The sequence below is a fragment of the Chelonoidis abingdonii genome, chromosome 7 (genome assembly GCF_003597395.2).
Source record: "Chelonoidis abingdonii isolate Lonesome George chromosome 7, CheloAbing_2.0, whole genome shotgun sequence".
NCBI classification, from domain to species: domain Eukaryota; kingdom Metazoa; phylum Chordata; order Testudines; family Testudinidae; genus Chelonoidis; species Chelonoidis abingdonii.
In genome coordinates, this window is record NC_133775.1 from 43,257,362 (window position 1) to 43,278,320 (window position 20,959).

Sequence of the window (20,959 nt, forward strand, 5' to 3'; positions counted from 1 at the left end):
ACAAGAACTTCAGGGGTTGATCTAGTTTGCATAGGCACACCGACCCCACTTAGCATGAGCCCACAACAGCCGAAGTGACCATTTGGGCTGCTGTGGGATCCCCAGTTTCTCTGTTATTGGAGCAGAAAGAGTTAAGTGTTGTTACCCTGATTATGTGAATCAAGGACAATGGAACTGAGGGACTCGCCATCAACTAAGTAGCACTTGCTAGACAAGGGACATGAGTTCCAAAACCCAGTGAATTGAGAGAGGTTGGGGATAGGTATGTGTGTCTGAAGGTATGGGCCCCTTTTCAGGGCCTGGAGTACTAATTGCACTGCCTCCTTTCCCCACTGTGGAATATCAGAGCTACTTTTGATTTCATTAGAAGTCTAGTTACAGGCTGCTGAGCTGAATTAACTTTGGGTCAATGGTGCACCAGCACTGAGGCTCCCCTACTACAAGCTGCAATCACTAAAGAGCTGAATTACTACGAGCTGAAATTGCTGAGTGCTTTGGGGGGACCTGAAGATATATTGTTGAGCGACTGGTGGAGCAGAGCAGTTTGCAGGATGGCTGGAGTGGCTCACAGGACAGCTGGTGGAGCAGCGTGGAGTGGTTAATGGAGCGGAGCTTGTTCGTGGGATGGCTGAAGCGGCTCACGGGACGGCTGGTGGAACGGAGTGGCTGGCGGAGTAGCTTGCGGTGAAGGCTGCAACAGAACCCCACAGAGAGGCGGGGCAGTCAGCCTTGGATCACGTAAGGTGCCCCTTAACACCCCTGTGCCACTCCCACCCCCCTCACTTCCACTCTGGCTGGGAGGTAAAACTCTGCAGATAAACTTTTGAACTCTGTGGCTGCACTGACTAGGGACAGAGAATTTGGAGTGAGTTTTGGGTTGCTGGACTCAAGAGACTTTTGGGGAAAAGGACACTGTCAAACTTACTGGGGGCCTTTTGCTCATAGTTTGTGTTATGAATCCTGTTTGTGGTGTTTCCCCAACATAATGCTGCATTGTTTCCCTCCTTTATTAAAAGGATTTTGCTACATTCAGACTCCATGCTTGTGAGAGGGGAAGTATTGCCTCTTAGAGGCACCCAGGGGGTGGTATGTAATTGTCCCAGGTTGCTGGGTGGGGGCTTGAGCTGGTTTTGCATTGTGTTATTGAAATGGAACCCCTAGATACTGAACCCAGCCCTTGTTGCTGCCAACTCAGATGGGCAGAAGGGTTACACTTATGTATATTAAATCAATCAAATAATATTGTAGCTAACGAAAATACATGCAGGTTTGTGTAGTAACAGCACCTTGTTATAATTTATTTAAAGTCCCAGGAACATACGAGTTCAAAGACATTGTGGCACAGAGGACAGCTTTTGATTAAATTAAGCCAAAGGAGTTCCACAAATCATCCTTATATTGCAATGTGGAACTTGAGTCAGCTGACCCATGTCAGGGAACCCTGGACTTGAGTATCTACACTGCATTTTAACCCTAGATTAAGAAATTTCTGACCCATGCTCAAACCTAAGGTTCTGGTGTACACACTGCAGTGCACAGACCTGAGTCAAAGTAAACATATCCCTAAGTGCCTAGGGTCCCCCCTCACACTCTAGCCCTAGGAACGTGGTACACTGTGGGGAAACTTTACTGCCCATCCTGTTTCCTAACTGTGCTGGTGCTATTGATGGCACTCAGGTGCCCGAAAGGAGCATACTTAGTTCTTTTGGTGGCTGGCTCAGCAGAATGACTGCAGTTTGAGGCAGCTTTATACTGAACTACCCTCTAATCTGAGGATTGGGCTCTCTACCTTTAGGCTGAGTCACATGGGCAGGAAAATGCCCATGTGCACCTGTTTTGAGGATAACTAAGACATCAGTCTCCACCCTATTAAAATGAAACTTTGCAATTCTTAATTTTTGAAATTGGATATTCATTGTTTTTGTTTGGTTGTTTTTTATTTCTTTTTGTCTGTTTGTTTTGAAACCAACATTTTATGTCAAACTTCAGAGGAAAAACACACATACAACCCAGCCTGGCTGCTACTTGCTGCGGAGCATTAAAGTGCAACCCCAGGGACTGGAGTGCAGTATGCTACAGCACCCTCTGGGGATCCCTTATCCCTGCCCCTTCTGCACCCCAGGAGGCAGGAATAAGGGATCTGTGGGAGGCTGTGGGGAAGTTTTGGGGCTGGCTCCCACACACCACCCTGACAGTCCATGCAGCCTGGGTGCCCCTGCACACGGATCAATAGGTAGGGGTGGGAGGACCCAGGAGCAAGGAGCAGAGACCAAAGCTGGGACCAAGTGCTGCCCTGCAGGCAGGGGGAGCAGCAGGGCTCCCGTTTCAGCACAGTTAGGGGAGGGACAACTCACAACATCCCATGGCTGGGAGCTGCCTTCTGCATATAAGCTTTGCTCCCAGCTCCTGGAAGGCTCCGCGCAGCAGCAAGAAGGGGGAACCACACTCAGCCAGGCAGCAGTGGTGCTTCTGGCTGCTGTGTTGGCTGCCTGCAGTGCTGCTCCTCTGCCACTGGGAACTCTGGGATACATCTGATTTCCAGGATTTCCAGGACCCAAGTCAAGCCACCCACAGGTGCCAGGAGAAGTCAGCGCCTATGCTTGGACCCTCCAGCCCTGCAGGGTCCTGAGACCCTGGATCTGAGCCCTAGGTTAGCACAATTGGTGTGTGGAGGCAAGGAAGGTTTGGCTTGAGTCCAGGCTCAAGCCTGGGCTTACATTGCTATGTAGACATACTCACAGGGGTGGAGGGGCTGTGGCTGAGTAAAGCCAGGACCCAGTGTTCAAGTCCTATTGCTTTGCAGTGTAGACACAACCCCACTGGACTTATATTCTGGGAGCCGCCAAAAGTATTCCACAATCCTGCAGGTCAACTTTATTTGTCCTCTGAATAGTCAAGTTTAGTGGACAGTCAAGTTTTCCCAAACTGTACTACAAGCAAAGGGATACAGCAGCCACAGTTTGGGAGGATGCTAGGTGGAAGTCTGGCATATGGGTGGTTGGACTCAGGCCTGCATAATGAAGTGTAGATGCTGGAGTATACGGCTGGACCAATAGTGATGGTGAACTGGACTGGGCAGTAGCTGAGATGGTATAGCTAACCAAGTGAATCCAGACCAGTGAGGTGTAGGTTATAGCTGGATCTGGTGGTGTGGGCTTTGCTGAACTTGAACGGAGGCAAACTCTTCAGCATCACTGAGTCTGTTTGGATTCATGAGAAAGGCATTGAGTAGGTGGGTGGACGGGCAGGCAGGGATTGGGATTGTGGGCTAAGCCATACCCCTGATACTGTTTGGGGTTTTCTTATTTTTATGTAAATAAAGTTGTAACTTTCCCAAATAAAAAGTATTTTTGGTTTTACATTCCCAAGGGCTCCTGTATCTCAACGGGGAAAAAATGCCTGTAAAGGTGTCCGAGGGATTTAAAATTTTAATTCCCTAAATCCTGGAAGATAGAGCAAGGTTTGGCGGGGGCTTGACATTTTATTCATTTATAGAAAGGGTTCCTTGGATGTGTTATTGAACCCAACTGTGATGGGGTGTACCTACACTGCACCAACCCCCAAAGGGTTAACTATTCTTTGCAGGCTGAGGAAGCCCTGCCCCTCTGATGCTGGTGAGCATGCTCAGCCTGGAGTCAGAGTATAAAAGGAAGCAGCCCAACTTGGTCTGGGCAGGCTGTTGAAGAGGGAGGATGTAGATTGCAGACTGTTTTCAGGGAGCTGCTACAGGCCCTGGCTACAGAGCAATGACAAGCAGCACTCCAGGTGGACTCCAGGAGAAGAGACTGTGCTGGCTGGAGCTACATCACTTGTGGACCCCAGAAACTTGGGGAACCGTAGAGCATTGCTGAAGAAGAAAGGTTATGAAGCAGCCCAGGGGACTTCTCTGGTGGGTGAACCTGGGAACTGGTCAGTGTGTTTGGGGAGGATCCCTGCTGACTCTGTGGTGAGCATCCCTGGCACCGCCAGGACCCTGGGCTGGGACTTGGAGGAGCAGGGAGGGCCTATCACCCTACCCTGGGTGCCACACTTCTCTAGGTAGTGCCCCACTTCCTCAATAAGCCACAGTACCCCAGAAGTGGGTGCCTTTATTGACTATGGCCATTGGGCCACACTGTCCTGACTGGGAGGGCTGCTTTATTGACTCCAGTCACTAGGCAGTAATACCATGTTTTATAGTAAGGATCATCAGCATGGGACCTAAAAGTTTGAGTATTGCCTCTTTCCTTTCCTTTGACCACATGTGACTTGACACCCCATGACACCAACCTAGTTGACAGATGGCAGAAAGATTTACAAGTGCATTTCATACCCATTTAGGTCAGGTGTAAATAGCTACACAAGATAAAGAGAATCAAGCCTATTGCTGTAAATGGAGTGATTCCAGATTTTCACTAGTGTAACTCAGGGTACGTCTACACTACGGAGACTATATTGCCATAGCTAAGTAACCATATCTATGCCAGCATAACCCCATTGTGTAGATATCGCCTACACTGATGGAAGTTGTTTTTCCATCACTGTAGGAACACCACCTCCCTGAGTGACAGTAGCTACATCAACAGATACGTTCTTCTATCAACATAGCTGCATCTATTCTGTGGGTTGGATCAGCAATTTAGACGATGTTTTTTCACACACTTGACCAATGTAGTTATGTTGACTTTTAAGAGCAGATGAACCCTAAGAGTGGAATCGTTCCCATAGAGTAGTGCAGAATGTCACTGAACAGAATACGTTGTGGTTTAAAATATTAATGCAGAATGGTTCTGTGATGGGGGTACTGGGGTCTGAGGCCCCCTGCTGGAGGTCTTAGGGTCCTACCATAACCTGTCTAAGAGAGGAGCAAAAGAAAAGTCCTCCAAGTGGCTTAGAGTGGCTGCAGGGAAGCAGCCTATGAGGGAGGCTTCAGGGAGCAGCCAATCCGGGCCCAGCAGGCTCACATAAAAGAAGCTGCAGAGCCAAAGGGCTTGGCTACACTTGAGAGTTATAGCGCTGGTGGTGACTTTACAGTGCTGTAACTTACTCCCTGTCCACACTGGCCAGGCACATACAGCGCTGTATCTCCCTGGCTACAGCGCTGGCTGTACTCCACCTCGTCCTGGGAAATAACGACTATAGCGCTGCTCTTGCAGCGCTGGGGTGCCAGTGTAAACAGTGATTAATCTTACTATGCTGTAACTGACCTCCAGAACCTTCCCATAATGCTTTTTAAGTAAAGATAACACTCTTTGTTTTGTTGTGATGCCTCTTTGTTTTGTAGTGAACTCGGGGCTTCCGGAGCTGCTTATCTAAAACACAAACACAGCTACTGTTTGCTCGAGCAGAGGCAGGCAGGGGGGATCCCCTAGTGTTTGCTTGAGGAGAGAAGCAGCCCGGAGGAGGGAAGGGGGGGGGTTCATTTTGGAGCAGCTGCTTATCTGGTCTGAAGGCTATTTGTATTTAGTGAATCAGAGAGGGGTGGGGGAAGGGGTTGAAAATTTTAAAATGATTGAAGGTTGGTGCTGTGTATCTTCAAGTCCTTAGAACTTGCAAGGCAGGGAGCTGACAAAGTGTCAGCTCCAAAAATCCCCTCTCTCTTTCTCCTCCACCCTCCCTGTCACACTCCACCCCGCCTCTCTTTTCAAAAGGACGTTGCAGCCATTTGAACACTGGGATAGCTGCCCATAATGCACCACTCCCAACACCACTGCAAATGTGGCCACACTGCAGCGCTTTCCCTACACAGCTGTACGAAGATAGCTTTAACTTTCAGCGCTGTACAGCTGCAAGTGTAGCCAAACCCAAAGTCACTCAATTGCTGCCTGAAGCTAGAGTAGTGAGGAATGTGGCTGGTGGTGGATCAGCAGAACCATGGACAGATGAGTTGCTTGCAGGGACCAGAGGAACAAGAGAGAGATTGTGCTTGGCAGGAACTGAGAGGAGCAAAGGAGGGGCTCCTAGCTGGCTGCTGGGACTGAGTAAAGACTGAGCCCAAGGAGGGCTGCAGAAAGACAGTCTCCAGGGTGGAAGCCTTGAGTATGGCTCCATAGCAGGACTGGGACTATTTAAAGACTCAGACTGGGGAAGGCTACAGAGATACCAACAAAGGGGTACTGGGATAGGCCCCTGGAGGACTGTATGACCTATAAGACATCTGGTCTATTTCATATATATAGTGTGTGAGAGTTGTCTGGAAGGTTGTCCCATAGGTGTGCAGGAACAATTTTTATTGTGGGAGGTGAGGGACTAAAAGCCATTAAAAAAAAACAACTGTAAACCCTGTAAATGATGGAATCCACTTCAGAGCAGGGGGTGCTGGTCTAAGTTCCCTCTAAGTTGCACGGCTGTGCAGCAGGTTATCAAGGGATAAAACAATGTGACCTGTATTTCATATGAGTCTGGCAGAATATACATTTAATTTAGTACAGTAAAAGCTTTTAATTAGTGACTCCCATGAGAATTAATAAATATTTCAGTTGTGTCAATACCACCACTTATACTTTAGTATATTTATCTCTCTTTATCTAAAGACTATAAGCCTGCTTAATAAATCTTACTGATAGCCTGGTTGGGGCAGGGGGAGAGATAACTCAGCTGAATTTTGATTCAGTGCCTGCACCAGGTATCATGGCTCTTGCTGGATATGTAGGCTTTCTTGATAATGCACTTTTAAACAGTTATGACACTTGCCTATTCCATGAGCCAAAATCAGTCCTGGCCTAAATTCACTGACTGTCATGAAGTTGTACTATGCTTACACCAGGACTGAATTTGGCCCCATCTCTTAATTCTGCATTAGGCAAAAAACATACATTAGTCAGTCCTGTCTCATTCTTTGAAAATGCTTTAAGCATTTTGTAATTATCCTGAAAACAGAGGGTAATAACTACAGTATGCAAATACACTAACTTTGGGTAAAACACATTCAAGGCCCAATTTTCTTTATTTTAGGGTGATGAAATGAATGTTTTCTTCTCTGCATAGATGAGATGCATTCTGTTCTAGATTCCCATCTACAATAAGATGTTAGAAGACATTAGTGTATTTTTTGGAATCTGAATATTATACAATCAAAAATATTTCCTTATCAAGCATTTAATTCTGTGATTTAGTTCCATCCTGTTTTCTAATCAATCTGTCACATTCTAACACTTGGCACTGGAGTATATTTAAAAAAAAAAGTGAGAAAGTACATTGTATTGTTGGAGTCAGAAAGGAAATACCATTGTAGTCAATATTCTATTTAATCACAAATTATTAATTTGTGCCCTTCCCCAAACCTCACTGGTGCTTTGTCTCTATAAAAATGTTACATTACAAAACTGTTAGGAGAAACACACATTCCCTATTACAAATATTGATCAAAAGCCTGGTTGAACAAATAAGTCATACACTGCATTGTGGAGGCTCACCAAAGTACAGCTCACACATTCCAGTCAGAGCAGAGGGATGGCTTGAGCTAGTCAGGCAGTTATCAAAACCATTAGTCCCACAGTATAGTCACTGGTTTACTCACTTACGTTGTGATTACAGTCCAGCTAAAACAGAAATCCACAAAAACCAGTAGGTAAAAAGTAAAATTGTAATGTGAAATTAAAATTGTCCTTAGTTTATAGTAGTAATATACCGAGTGGGCCTAATTTTGCTCCCACCAAAGTCAATGGCAAAACTCTCACGGGCTTAAATTGTGCAGGATCAGGCCCTTACTGATTTGGGAGTCCCTAATACAGAGGATGTTCCTGTGAAATACAGAGCACCTCTTGCAAAGCACTGTCTGAGGACACTTAGAACCTTGCAAGATTAAACCCTTAAACAATTTACTTTTGTTTTTGTTTTAAAAACTGCAAAACATTAAGGTCCTGATACTTTCGACACTACTTGGGTGCTTAAAGTTAAACATGCATAAATGTTTGCAAGGTTGGGGCTTAACGGTGTACCCTTTAAAAATGAGCTAAGATCAGTCACTAAAAGGCATTTTTTACTTCTACATTTACATTCATGGTTTAAATGTAGTGAGGTTGTCCCTCAGCCAGTTTTTATTTCTTTTTTTATTCTTCACAAACTACAACTTCATTTTTATGAGAATAGTACACTTAAAATCAATTACTATGTGAAATACTGTTCTGACTTGCAGAATGTGCACAGAACTTAGAAACATAGGAATTACTATGCTGCATCCTGACAGCTGCCAGTACTAGATGCTTCAGAGGAAGGTGTGAGAAATCTTATGTACAGCTATGGAATAGTCTGTGTATAGAGGAAACTTCTTCCTGGCTCCTGTCACTTAGTGATTGGCTTTTACCTGAAGCATGAGGATATATTCCCCCCCCCCTTTTTTTTTTAATCCTATCTAATATGACTGTGGGACTTGGAGCCATTAAAATTTTCTGGATTAGCCACAATAAATACCTGCTTGAACCACATCCAATATATTAAGCACTTACAAGGCTTCCCTAAAATAAAGCTTTTGAGTTCTAACTCTTACAGATTATTAGGTGACGCTTTAAATCAAATTTACATTTATATTGATGATCTCAAGTTGCTAGATTTTTGCCTACAGAATTTTTCCTTTACTTAAGATAAAGATCTCTCTTGCTATTTTAAGAGATCTCCTCTTGGTTAAAGGTTCTAAATACACTAAGAAATCCATAGTTCTGACACTTTTAATTTTGAAGCTTTTGGCCAGGAAGGTCACAGTAAGGGTCTGACCAGTGTTATACTTGTGTTGGTCCAAAGATGTTAGAGCAGGGGTAGGCAATCTATGGCATGCGTGCCAAAGGCGGCACACGAGCTGATTTTTCAGTGGCACTCACACTGCTTGGGTCCTGGCCACTGCTACAGGGGGCTCTGCATTTTAATGTAATTTTAAATGAAGTTTCTTAAAAATTTTAAAAACCTTATTTACTTTACATACAAAATAGTTTAGTTATATATTATAGACTTACAGAAAGAGACCTTCTAAAAACATTAAAATGTATTACTGGCACGTGAAACCTTAAATTAGAGTGAATAAATGAAGACTCGGCACACCACTTCTGAAAGGTTGCTGACTCCTGTATTAGGGACACAAGGCAGATGTGGTGATACCTTTTATTGGACCAACTTCTGTAGGTTAAAGACAAAAATTTTCAAGCTACACAGAGCTTTTTCAGACCTGCAGAAGAGCTCTATGTAGCTCGACAGCTTGTCTCTTTCACCAACAGAAGTGGGTCCAATAAAAATATAACCTCCTCACCCACCTTCTCTATACTAAGAATATGATAGACATTTCTCCAGATCAGAGATCTGAGAACATAAACATATCTCAGCTGTAAAAAAGCTGATTTACTGAGCTATGCCAGGTCTTGATCCAAAGCCTACTGAAATCATGGGGCATATTTCCATCCGCTTCAGTGGGCTTTACATCAGGCCCTAGAAGCTTATTCTATAATATGGGGAGAAAATAACTGTAGATTACTCACATTAGACCTACATGTACATCATTACATTATAATAGAATTTTCCTTGTCTTAATTTACATGTTTTTAAACAGAAACTTTTTGACTTGTGTAGGCTGCTGGTCTGTCTCCCCAGTGCAGGAAGAATTAAACAGCAAACCCAGAGTCTGTTCAGGATCTCTCTTCAAGGCACCATTTCTAGATTGTACTAATAATAATCTTTAGCAAACCCAGAAATAAAACCGTTCAACATAAATGCAATAGCTATCTTTCCTGTACACCAGGTGCTTCCTTGCCACAGCCTCCCTGCTCCTTGCAGCTCTTTCTCAATTCTCCTACAGACTGACTAGGAATGCCCCCTACTCCATAAGCCAACCTGTTTCTTATAGCTTCCAAGCATCTTTCCAGCCAGCACTTTAACCAAAAGCACTCTAACTTTTTTCTCAGGGTCAGGCTACACCTCCTCCTATGACTGGCCCTGGCTTTCTACTGCTTTCAGTGAGTCTGGAGTGATTCTCCCTCACACAGACATGCACAGAGCTTCAATAATCTACCACTTCTGTGTTTGTGACCAGGCTCTTGGTAAACCCCTTGATCTCCCTGGCTCAATTTCTACTCTAGCCTTACATGCGGCCTGAGTTTGGGGTAGAGGATTGTTCCAGCTATCTATTCCATAAAGGGGCTCAATTGCTTTATACATTTATCCTGGGTGATGTTACACCCACCAGCTTCAACTAGGTTTTGTCCAGCATAACGTTATATTATAGCAGGTGTCACCAGATGGTGGCGTTACACCATTTTACAAGTTGCTCTTTCTAGTATGTGAGCAAATGTTCAGTCCTAGGAAAAAATGCTGTGTGGTATGATTCCCTTTGTGCAAGGAGCGATGTATATGTGTAAATAAAACAAGTTACTTAGCTTATATGTAGACTCAGTGTCACTGATTTCCCCTCCCCTGGAAAGACAACCTGCATGGTCCTGGATAACTGTTACTGGTAATTTACTGCTGGCAGATAGGTGACAGAGTCAGAATGGGACATAGGGGTCAGAAACTGGAGCAAAAATATATGTATTTTTAAAGTACTAGCCTTACACACAGTAAGCTGCTATAGAAAGATAAAGAACTAGACTCTGCCAAGATTTGAACCTAGAGCTCCAAGGAGTCTAGATGTTTCAGAGTTGAAGTTTCAACTGCTGATCTGCTCACAAGAATAAAATAAAATTGTGAACAATTATACCCTCTTACTGAACTCAGATCTGTTTTATTTTTCTATAACTTCTACAGAATAATGCATTTAAAAATTGTTATTATTATGAAAATAATGGGCTTTGTTTCTGTGGTGGGATCAGTGAGCTGCACCACCCCTAACAAAATGCACTGGGAAACACTGAAAGATCACCAGCATATAGCAAGTGCTTTATGCTGCTGAACCGGTTACAACCTTCTGCTTCCTCTGCAGCTGGCCAACTCTGCTGAATGGAGGAACCTTGTTAAATAACACTTCAGTGGGTCTACTCCCAGGCATAAAGTGCAAGCATAGCCCTTGTAGGATGGTGGCCTATATTTGGAAACCCCAGTGGATACATGTCTACGTGTGAGATCATGCTAAATTGTTCTCTTCTATTGCAATCCTCAGTGGTACTCATAACGTCAATCACCTGCCAGCATGTTAAGCCGTACATAATCACCCCCTACACTCTATGCTTTCCGTTGCACACATGAAGCGGTCATGGAGGCTCTCCAGGGGCGGCGGAGGTTTTCCGTGGATTGAAGATGTCTCTGATCGCACACCCCCGGGGCAGGTGCCCACCGCGCAGCATGGGGCGGAGCAGCGCATTGCACCGGGCTGAGGACGCAGGGGAGCAGCCGCATGCGGAACGCTGAGCCCAGCCAGGGGAGCCCCGCTGCCAGCCCTCGCAATTCAGCCACCGCCTCCTCCAGCACCTCCCTCCTCCCCGCCCCCCGCCGTGTGTTTAGTGCGGTGAGGCGCCCGCCCGCCCTCTTTCTCCCTCCTTCTTTAGCTGGCTGCGCGGCGTGTCCGGGCCGCTAGGGGCGCCCGCCCGCCGGGCGAGAGTCGCACGGCGGCCGCGCGGCTCGGCAGCAGGGCCAGGCTTTGCAGCCCTGACTGGGGCTCAGCGCGGCGCTGCCCCCCCCCTCGGAGAGCGGAGGCGGGTTGGTTTGAAAGGGAGGCGGCGGCTGCCATGTAAGCGGCTCGGGCGGGCGGCAGTAGGAGGCGCCGTTGGGAGCCGGGCGGGCAGCACCATGGGCAGGGGGCGGGCGTGCCCGTCCCAGCAGCCATGAGCGCGGCAGGCGGGCGTTGGCAGACCGGGGCGAGGCGCTGAGGGTCCGGCCGGAGGCTCCCCGGCCCCCGCCCATGGCCTTCATGATGATGAAAAAGAAGAAGTTCAAGTTCCGCGTGGAGCTGGAGCTGGACGAGCTCTCGTCCGTGCCCTTCGTCAACGGCATCCTCTTCTGCAAGGTACGGCTGCTGGACGGCGGCAGCTTCAGCGGGGAGTCCTCCCGGTAGGTGCCTGCCCCTCTGCGCGCCCTGGCACCAGTCTGGCGAGCGGTGCATGCAGACCTCCCTCGTCGGCATGAAACCCCGTCCCCGCCACAGGGACCTGTGCAGCCGCCTTCCTCCGGAGCGCCTTGCAAACCCGCCGCTGTGCAGCCCTTCTGCCTCCAAATAGTCTTCCACCTCATGCCGCCCCCCCCCCCCAACCCTTGCAGCCCTCTACCTCTGTAGCCTTGCGATAAAAGCAGTATCCTCTGGTCAGAATTAAAAGCTTTTAACCCTCTTCATCCACCAGCCCGCGCTGTAAGTACATCACTTATGAGTTGTCACTCTGCTGCTTGATCTCTAGTGCATGCATCATGGTAACTGTACATTTGGAAAGAAGGTAACAATTACATCCATCTCATAGTCGCTTTCTGTTTCTAGCAAGCTTCTGAACGTAGAAACACGTAAGAGCAAGCAGTTAAGCCCTTTATTGACTGTCCTTGGTATTTACTAGAGTCCTGCTGGATACAAAATATGTATCTGCGTCCAACCGCAAACGTGGTCCGCGGATATTCGCAGATTTTCAGGGCTCCATTGATTACTGTGTGTTTTGGCTGGGTCATGCGGATATACGGTGCAATGTACTAAACTCAAGCATGCAGTATACTTCTTTCCTTGCACTAAGGTGACAGCAGCACTTTTACCTTTGGAGCTTTGTCATTGTGGACTTGCTCTTAAATTATGTACTGCTTCTGATTAGATTACATATTTTGAAAGGGCCATTAATGAACCACTACAGAAAGATTAGATGACTCAGAAGTGAGGTGTCCATCTCTGAAGCTTAAAAAAAACGTTTCTTGCAAGTTTTGTTGGCATTTAGGAATGGCTTTAGAGCATCTCTTATCTTCTCGTTAGACATGGTGTTTTGTGTGATGCAACAGCTTGGAAGAAGCTAGAAAAGACTTGGATAGACTTCTGCTAGATAAAATGATTTGCCATACATGCTTCCCCAAATTTGTTTATTTCCTCAGTTAAAAAGTAATAGTGCACACACATACGGACACACACTCTGTCTCCCTAAATAAGAGTCATGCTGTTCTAAAGCATGGACTCTTCAGTAAGGGCAAAGTTATATTGATTTTAAAATCTCATGGGAATGTAAACTTATTTACTGTAGTCACATTCCTTCCCCTCCCCCCCAGTCTCTTCCATATCTATCAACAAGAATGTTAATGGAATAAGAATATGGAAGTCTGCTGAAATATTGTAGACAGAAAGCCAAGAAAATTAGCGCCTAATGTAACGTGACTATGTTCTGTTTTTTTCCATGCAGACTTTTTTAAAGTAAATTTCTGACTAGTGTTAATTTATATAACATAATATGACTAGAAAGGAAGCACAGTTTTCCCATTCTATGTAAAAAAGTGGAAATAAGAATATTCAGGTTCTTGCAACCCAGTTAGTGTAACACATGGTTTCAGTCAGCAGTGTCCATTAATAATCTGATTTAAGGCAGCCTATACTGTACTCTTCTTCTGTCTTCTGTTTGATACTTTACTGCCACTTTTCACTTTTTTTATGTAATTTGAGAATCACAGTATAAGTATTTAACATAAAAGTGTCCATAGAAAAATGGAATCTTATTTCTTGTATGTGTCTGAGCCATGTACTTAATAGGAATAATTCCATTTGTCAACCTGCAGAGCAAATGCAGCTGTGGAAAGACAGCTGGATTCCTTTTTGCCTCATACGTCAGCAACAGAACTGTCAGCAGGATATTTATTTGCTGCTGATGGTACATGACACAGAACGTAACTTGATTTTTATCTTTCCATATACCAGGTGGAAGTTGCAGCATTGGCAGTTATATTTTTTTTTTTTCTATTTTGGCTTGTCAACTTCAGTAAATCCTTGAGAGAATAAATATCCAACCCCAATATATTATTTGTCCGTGACATGGATTACAGCTTTGCTTTAATGTCATTACCAAAATGATTACTTGCTGAAACTTTTCAAGGCTGAACAGCTAGAAATCAGTGTAAAAAATTATATTGCCATTCAGTGCTTATTATTAAATTACCATATATGTTAGTCACAGACTTCACTGAATTATCTGTTTTGATTCTGTGGATGGAAGTGTTTTATGAGGATAAAGATACACTGCCTGGAGTGACTCATGAATGAGAATACCAACCTCCAGGCAGACTCTTAAGAAGCAGGGCACAAACCCCAACTTGTTTGTGAGCTCTGTGCTTAGATTTCACTGGCCCAGTAACAAGTGTAAACACCTCAGACACTATACAGCCTTAACAGGGAGTTACAGACAGTCCTCTTGGGCATTCCAGTCTATCTTGCTACCCAGGCAAGCTTGACTTTGTGATAGATGGTCACTTTACACAATGTTCAGGTTACTTCCAGTCCCAGAGGACAGGTCACTTACCCCAGGTCAGTTGTACTCGGCTCTCAAATCGAAGAGTACATGTAGCCAGTCCTGTAATAAATTAACTAAAGATAACTATTGACAAGGTTAAAACTGGAGATGTATGCACACAATTGAGAAACAATCTTAGATTTAAAAGGGTTATATAAGTTTATATAATAAGCAGCTCTGTATATCCGTTAGGGCTGACCCATGCCAAGCAGCATGGGGATCTCTTGCTTATGTTTAGGAATCTTTGTCTGTCAGAGTCTAGATAGCATAAAGAGACCCCAATTCCTTCTGTTAAGGGATCCTAATCCCCCCTTCCATGGAGTTCAAGCTGATGGGATGAACGGTTCTGCATATGACCTCTTCAGGGGTCAATTGACAAAGTCTTTGTTCTACAGTGGCCCATCTGGACTCAGTAATCCTTCCTGGTGATCAGGAGAGGATGCCTTCTGTAGGAATCCAGCATTTTGTATTAGGTAAAGTGAGATTTTTCTAATTCCCCACCCCACCAAGTTGAGTTCCAGAGTTTCAGAACAAAAATTTTACAGTTATAGAGCACACACATAAGTATTACCTTATAGCATGGATACAGATATTATAAGCAAGAATAATACATGCAGCCTGCTACTAGCATTTCATAAAGTCTAAACACATTTTTATTATACTAATATCTGTTTTTACTATAATACCCCCCAAGTAAACCAGACTGTTTTCCACCCATGTGTTAAACAGTGTTCTGTTAGGCTTGGGGCCTTGGCATGAGCTGGCACTGGGTCTGCCAGCATCACAGATAATTATACCAAAATGGAGTTTTGGACCATGCACTTTTTAATCAACTAAAAAAAAACCAGGAGTACTTGTGGCACCTTAGAGACTAACAAATTTATTTGAGCATAAACTTTCATGGGTTACAGCCCACTTCATCGGATGCATGCAGTGGAAAATACAGTAGGAACAAAAATATATATAATACACACAAAGACCATAAAACAATGGGTGTTACCATACACACTCTAACGAAAGTGCTCAGTTAAGGTGAGCTATTACCAGCAGGAGAGAGAGAAACTTTTTGTAGTGGTAATCAAAATGGTCCATTTGCAGCAGTTGACAGGAAGTTGCGAGGAACAGTAGGAGGGGGAAATAAACATGGGGAAATAGTTTTACTTTGTGTAATGACCCATCCACTCCCAGTCTTTATTCAAGCCTAATTTAATGATGTCCATTTTGTAAATTAATTCCAATCTAGCAATCTCTCATTGGAGTCTGTTTCTGAAGTTTTTTTGTTGTAATATTGCGACTTTTAGGTCTGTAATCGAGTGACCAGGGAGGTTGAAGTGTTCTCAGACTGGTTTTTGAATGTTATAATTCTTGACGTCTGATTTGTATCCTTTTATTCTTTTATGTAGAGACTGTCCAGTTTGGCCAATGTACATGGCAGAGGGGCATTGCTGGCACATGATGGCATATATCACATTGGTAGATGTGCAGGTGAACGAGCCTCTGATAATGTGGCTGATGTGATTAGGTCCTATGATGGTGTCCCCTGAATAGATATGTGGACAGAGTTGGCAACGGGCTTTGTTGCAAGGATAGGTTCCTGGGTTAGTGTTTTTTGTTGTGTGGTTGTGGTTGCTGGTGAGTGTGTGTTTCAGGATGCGGGGCTGTCTGTAAGCTAAGACTGACCTGTCTCCCAAGATCTGTGAGAGTGATGGATCGTCCTTCAGGGTAGGTTGTAGATCCTTGATGATGCGTTGGAGAGGTTTTAGTTGGGGGCTGAAGGTGACAGCTAGTGGCGTTCTGTTACTTTCTTTGTTGAGTCTGAGTCTGTCCTGTAGTAGGTGACTTCTAACTGTAACCTTACACAGAAGTGTAGTCCCAAATAACTGGGATGTTTGTTGGGGTTTTTTTGGTGGGAGGAGGGACTTCAGACCAGCAACACTTTACTCTCATCTCATTCCTGTTTAACACACTGCTGAATGATTTTGCTTTAGCAGTAACAGATAATTTTCATGTGCTGATTACTTTAGGTACTAACATCCCATTACTGTTATAGGCAGATGCTACTGTCTTAGGCCTGGTCTACACTTAAAATTTAGGTTAATGTAGCTATGGCAGTCAGAGGTGCACATGATCCACATCCCTGAGTGCCATAGCTATGCCAACCTAACGCTGTCACTCGGGGCAAGGGTGTTCCTACAATGACAGAAAAACCCCTCCACACCATGGAGTTTTGCCAGTATGCTTACAGCACCAAAGCAGTGCTGCTATGGTCTCTGTAGTGCAGACATACCCTCAGTCACTTTCTATAGTTGATGTATATCATCTGGGAAATCTCTTTATGTTAAAAGACAATAGACTACAGCCAAGCAGATGCCTATATTGTAAGCCTTGTCCTTCCTTTACCTTGCACTTATCACTATGTGATGTCAAAGTGAGACCCCAATGCTGAAAACACATATTCTTAACTTTTCATATGTGAGTTAAGTGTTTGCAGAGTGAGGGGCCTTAGGTCTTGATCCTGCAATGTGGTGGTGATGTTGTTGTTGTTGGGTTTTTGTTGTTTTTTTTTCTCCTCCTTCTTTAGAGTGTGGTTTTAAAATGGTACTGAAAAGTAAGTTATGTTCTGATATTGCAGGAAACCAGAGTGCGGGTCTCTAAAATTTTGGCTGGCAGAGTTGGATGCGTCACAAAGATGCTGCTGCACTTGTACAGGAAAGTATAGAATTCCTCTGCAGTAGTCCTTTATGCCAATTTAGGGACTGTGTGTGCTATTGGCTCCAGAATGAATTGCTTTATTCCTATATAGATGAACTCAAATCTTTTCAATAAGAATATAAAAACTTCCGTACTGGGTCAGACCAATGGCCCACCTAGCTCAGTATCCTGTCTCTGACAGTGACAAGTACCAATAAAATGAAGGCGTTAGAGTGTTCAGCAGAATTTGCAAACTAGCTTAGTCTTTATTTTTTAAGTGAGCATTGTCTTTCTGTTGTTTAATGTGATAAAATGCAAACTGCACTAGTATTTTTTTTTTTTTTTTAAGAGTTGGTAATCGTGTGCTCAAAGTAGTTAACTTTATAGCATTTTAAGGGAAATGTTAAATGTTTCAGAGAATGATTTAAAAAAAGGCTGCATAGCACACAATACGGTTAATTTATGACATATATACAAAATTTTTCCCAAATATTTTAAGTGTTCACCCAATGTCTGGTAACGTAATTGCTTGGGGAGAAACATAATGGGGTTAGGTGCTCCATTCCTACTGACTAGGAGTTGGGTTCTTAACTGCCATCTGTGTCTTTGGAAATCTTCCCTTTTAAGAACAGTCTTATTCAGAACTGTAAAACAGCTTTGTAAATGCCTTTCACTTCCTTCCCAACACTTATTCTTCAAACATGAGATGACAAAAGAGCCAAATATACATCAGTATCTTAAGATAGCATGATATGCTGGCAAAATGTGACCATAAAATACAATGTATATGCAGGGGTGATGGGTTTATAGAAATTCTGGTGGTGCCCAGAACCTGACCCCCTCCCCCAAACTCCGCCCCCCACCTGCCAAAGGCTCTGGGAGGGATTTTGGGTGAGGGTGGGAGGAGGTCCTGGGGTGCAGGCTCTGGGAGGGAGTCTGGGTGCAGAAGGGGTGAGAGTTGAGCTCTGGGAGGGAGTTTGGGCGCTGGGTGCGGTCTCTGGGGGTGCAGGAGGGGGTGAGGGGTACAGGCTCTGGGACAGAGTTTGGGTGTAGGCTTTAGGCTGGGGCGAGGGATGGGGGTGTAGGAGGGAGTTTATTCATAGATTCATAGACTCTAGGACTGGAAGGGACCTCAAGAGGTCATCGAGTCCAGTCCCCTGCCCTCATGGCAGGACCAAATACTGTCTAGACCATCCCTGATAGACCTATATCTAACCTACTCTTAAATATCTAAACCCAATTTCTTTCAGCCTTCCTTCATAGGTCATGTTCTCAAGACCTTTAATCATTCTTGTTGCTCTTCTCTGGACCCTCTCCAATTTCTCCACATCTTTCTTGAAATGCGGTGCCCAGAACTGGACACAATACTCCAGTTGAGGCCTAACAGCGCAGAGTAGAGCGGAAGAATGACTTCTCGTGTCTTGTTTACAACACACCTGTTAATGCATCCCAGAATCACGTTTGCTTTTTTTGCAACAGTATCACACTGTTGACTCATATTTAGCTTGTGGTCCACTATGACCCCTAGATCTCTTTCTGCCATACTCCTTCCTAGACAGTCTCTTCCCATTCTGTATGTGTGAAACTGATTGTTCCTTCCTAAGTGGAGCACTTTGCATTTGTCTTTATTGAACTTCATCCGGTTTACCTCAGACCATTTCTCCAATTTGTCCAGATCATTTTGAATTTTGACCCTGTCCTCCAAAGCAGTTGCAATCCCTCCCAGTTTGGTATCGTCCGCAAACTTAATAAGCGTACTTTCTATGCCAACATCTAAGTCGTTGATGAAGATATTGAACAGAGCCGGTCCCAAAACAGACCCCTGCGGAACCCCACTTGTTATACCTTTCCAGCAGGATTGGGAGCCATTAATAACTACTCTCTGAGTACGGTTATCCAGCCAGTTATGCACCCACCTTATAGTAGCCCCATCTAAATGTGTATTTGCCTAGTTTATCGATAAGGATATCATGCGAGACCGTATCAAATGCCTTACTAAAGTCTAGGTATACCACATCCACCGCTTCTCCCTTATCCACAAGGCTCGTTATCCTATCAAAGAAAGCTATCAGATTGGTTTGACACGATTTGTTCTTTACAAATCCATGCTGGCTATTCCCTATCACCTTACCACCTTCCAAGTGTTTGCAGATGATTTCTTTAATTACTTGCTCCATTATCTTCCCTGGCACAGAAGTTAAACTAACTGGTCTAAGCCCAGTTGAGGTGTGTAAAAACCAAGGGAGGAGAAACTGGTTCTGTAGTTTGGCAAGCCATTCACAGTAGTTTCCTGGGTTGTTTTTATTTCCCTTTTTATAGATGGGCACTATATTTGCCCTTTTCCAGTCTTCTGGAATCTCTCTCCCGTCTCCCATGACTTTCCAAAGATAATAGCTAGAGGCTCAGATACCTCCTCTATTAACTCCTTGAGTATTCTAGGATGCATTTCATCAGGCCCTGGTGACTTGCAGGCATCTAACTTTTCTAAGTGATTTTTAACTTGCTCTTTTTTTTATTTTATCTTCTAAACCTACCCCTTCCCATAAGCATTCACTATGTTAGACATTCCTTCAGACTTCTCAGTGAAGACCGAAACAAAGAAGTCATTAAGCATCTCTGCCATTTCCAAGTTTCCTGTTACTGTTTCTCCCTCCTCACTGAGCAGTGGGCCTACCCTGTCCTGGTCTTCCTTTTGCTTCTAATGTATTGATAAAAAGTCTTCTTGTTTCCCTTTATTCCCATAGCTAGTTTGAGCTCATTTTGTGCCTTTGCCTTTCTAATCTTGCCCCTGCATTCCTGTGTTATTTGCCTATATTCATCCTTTGTAATCTGACCTAGTTTCATTTTTTATATGACTCCTTTTTATTTTGTAGGTCATGCAAGATCTCGTGTTAAGCCAAGGTGGTCTTTTGCCACATTTTCTATCTTTCCTACCCATCGGAATAGCTTGCTTTTGGGCCTTAATAGTGTCCCTTTGAAAAACTGCCAACTCTCCTCAGTTGTTTTTCCCCTCAGTCTTGATTCCCATGGGACCTTACCTATCAGCTCTCTGAGCTTACCAAAATCCGCCTTCCTGAAATCCATTGTCTCTATTTTGCTGTACTCCCTTCTACCCTTCCTTAGAATTGCAAACTCTATGATTTCATGATCACTTTCACCCAAGCTTCCTTCTACTTTCAAATTCTCAACGAGTTCCTCCCTATTTGTTAAAATCAAGTCTAGAACAGCTTCCCCCCTAGTAGCTTTTTCAACCTTCTGAAATAAAAAGTTGTCTGCAATGCAGTCCAGGAACTTATTGGATAGTCTGTGCCCCGCGGTGTTATTTTCCCAACATATATCTGGATAGTTGAAGTCCCCCATCACCACCAAATCTTGGGCTTTGGATGATTTTGTTAGTTGTTTAAAAAAAGCCTCATTCACCTCTTCCACCTGGTTAGGTGGCCTGTAGTAGACTCCTAGCATGACATCACCCTTGTTTTTTTACCCCTTTTATCCTAACCCAGAGACTCTCAACACTTCCGTCTCCTATGTCCATCTCCACCTCAGTCCAAGTGTGTACATTTTTAATATATAAGGCAACACCTCCTCCCTTTTTCCCCTGTCTATCCTTCCTGAGCAAACTATACCCATCCACACCAACATTCCAATCATGTGTATTATCCCACCAAGTTTCAGTGATGCCAACAATGTCATAGTTGTATTTATTTATTAGCACTTCCAGTTCTTCCTGCTTATTACCCATACTTCTCGCATTTGTATATAGGCATCTAAGATACTGGTTTGATCTTGCCTCCCAGTTTTGCCCTGACCCTCTCTTTCTCTCTGCCATTATAGCCCACGCTCCCTCTTGTTTCCGACCCATCTCCCAGGTCTTCATGTTCCCCACTTACCTGTGGGCTTTGCTCACCTGTCCCTGT

General features: G+C 44.3%; 1 protein-coding gene across 3 annotated transcripts in view; it reads left to right on the plus strand.

The window, feature by feature from the left end:
* The first annotated feature begins 11,531 nt into the window (after positions 1 to 11,531).
* Positions 11,532 to 20,959, plus strand: part of EEIG2 (EEIG family member 2) — a 40,456-nt gene continuing 31,028 nt past the window's right edge. For 2 of the 3 annotated variants that reach the window (XM_032803719.2, XM_032803720.2), the window contains exon 1: positions 11,532 to 11,943. In XM_032803719.2, the coding sequence (XP_032659610.1) occupies positions 11,795 to 11,943 (149 nt within the window). In that variant the 5' untranslated portion in view covers positions 11,532 to 11,794. Of the gene's footprint in view, positions 11,944 to 12,026; positions 12,239 to 20,959 lie in introns of those variants that run through there. The other variant, XM_075067840.1, reaches the window with a different exon arrangement.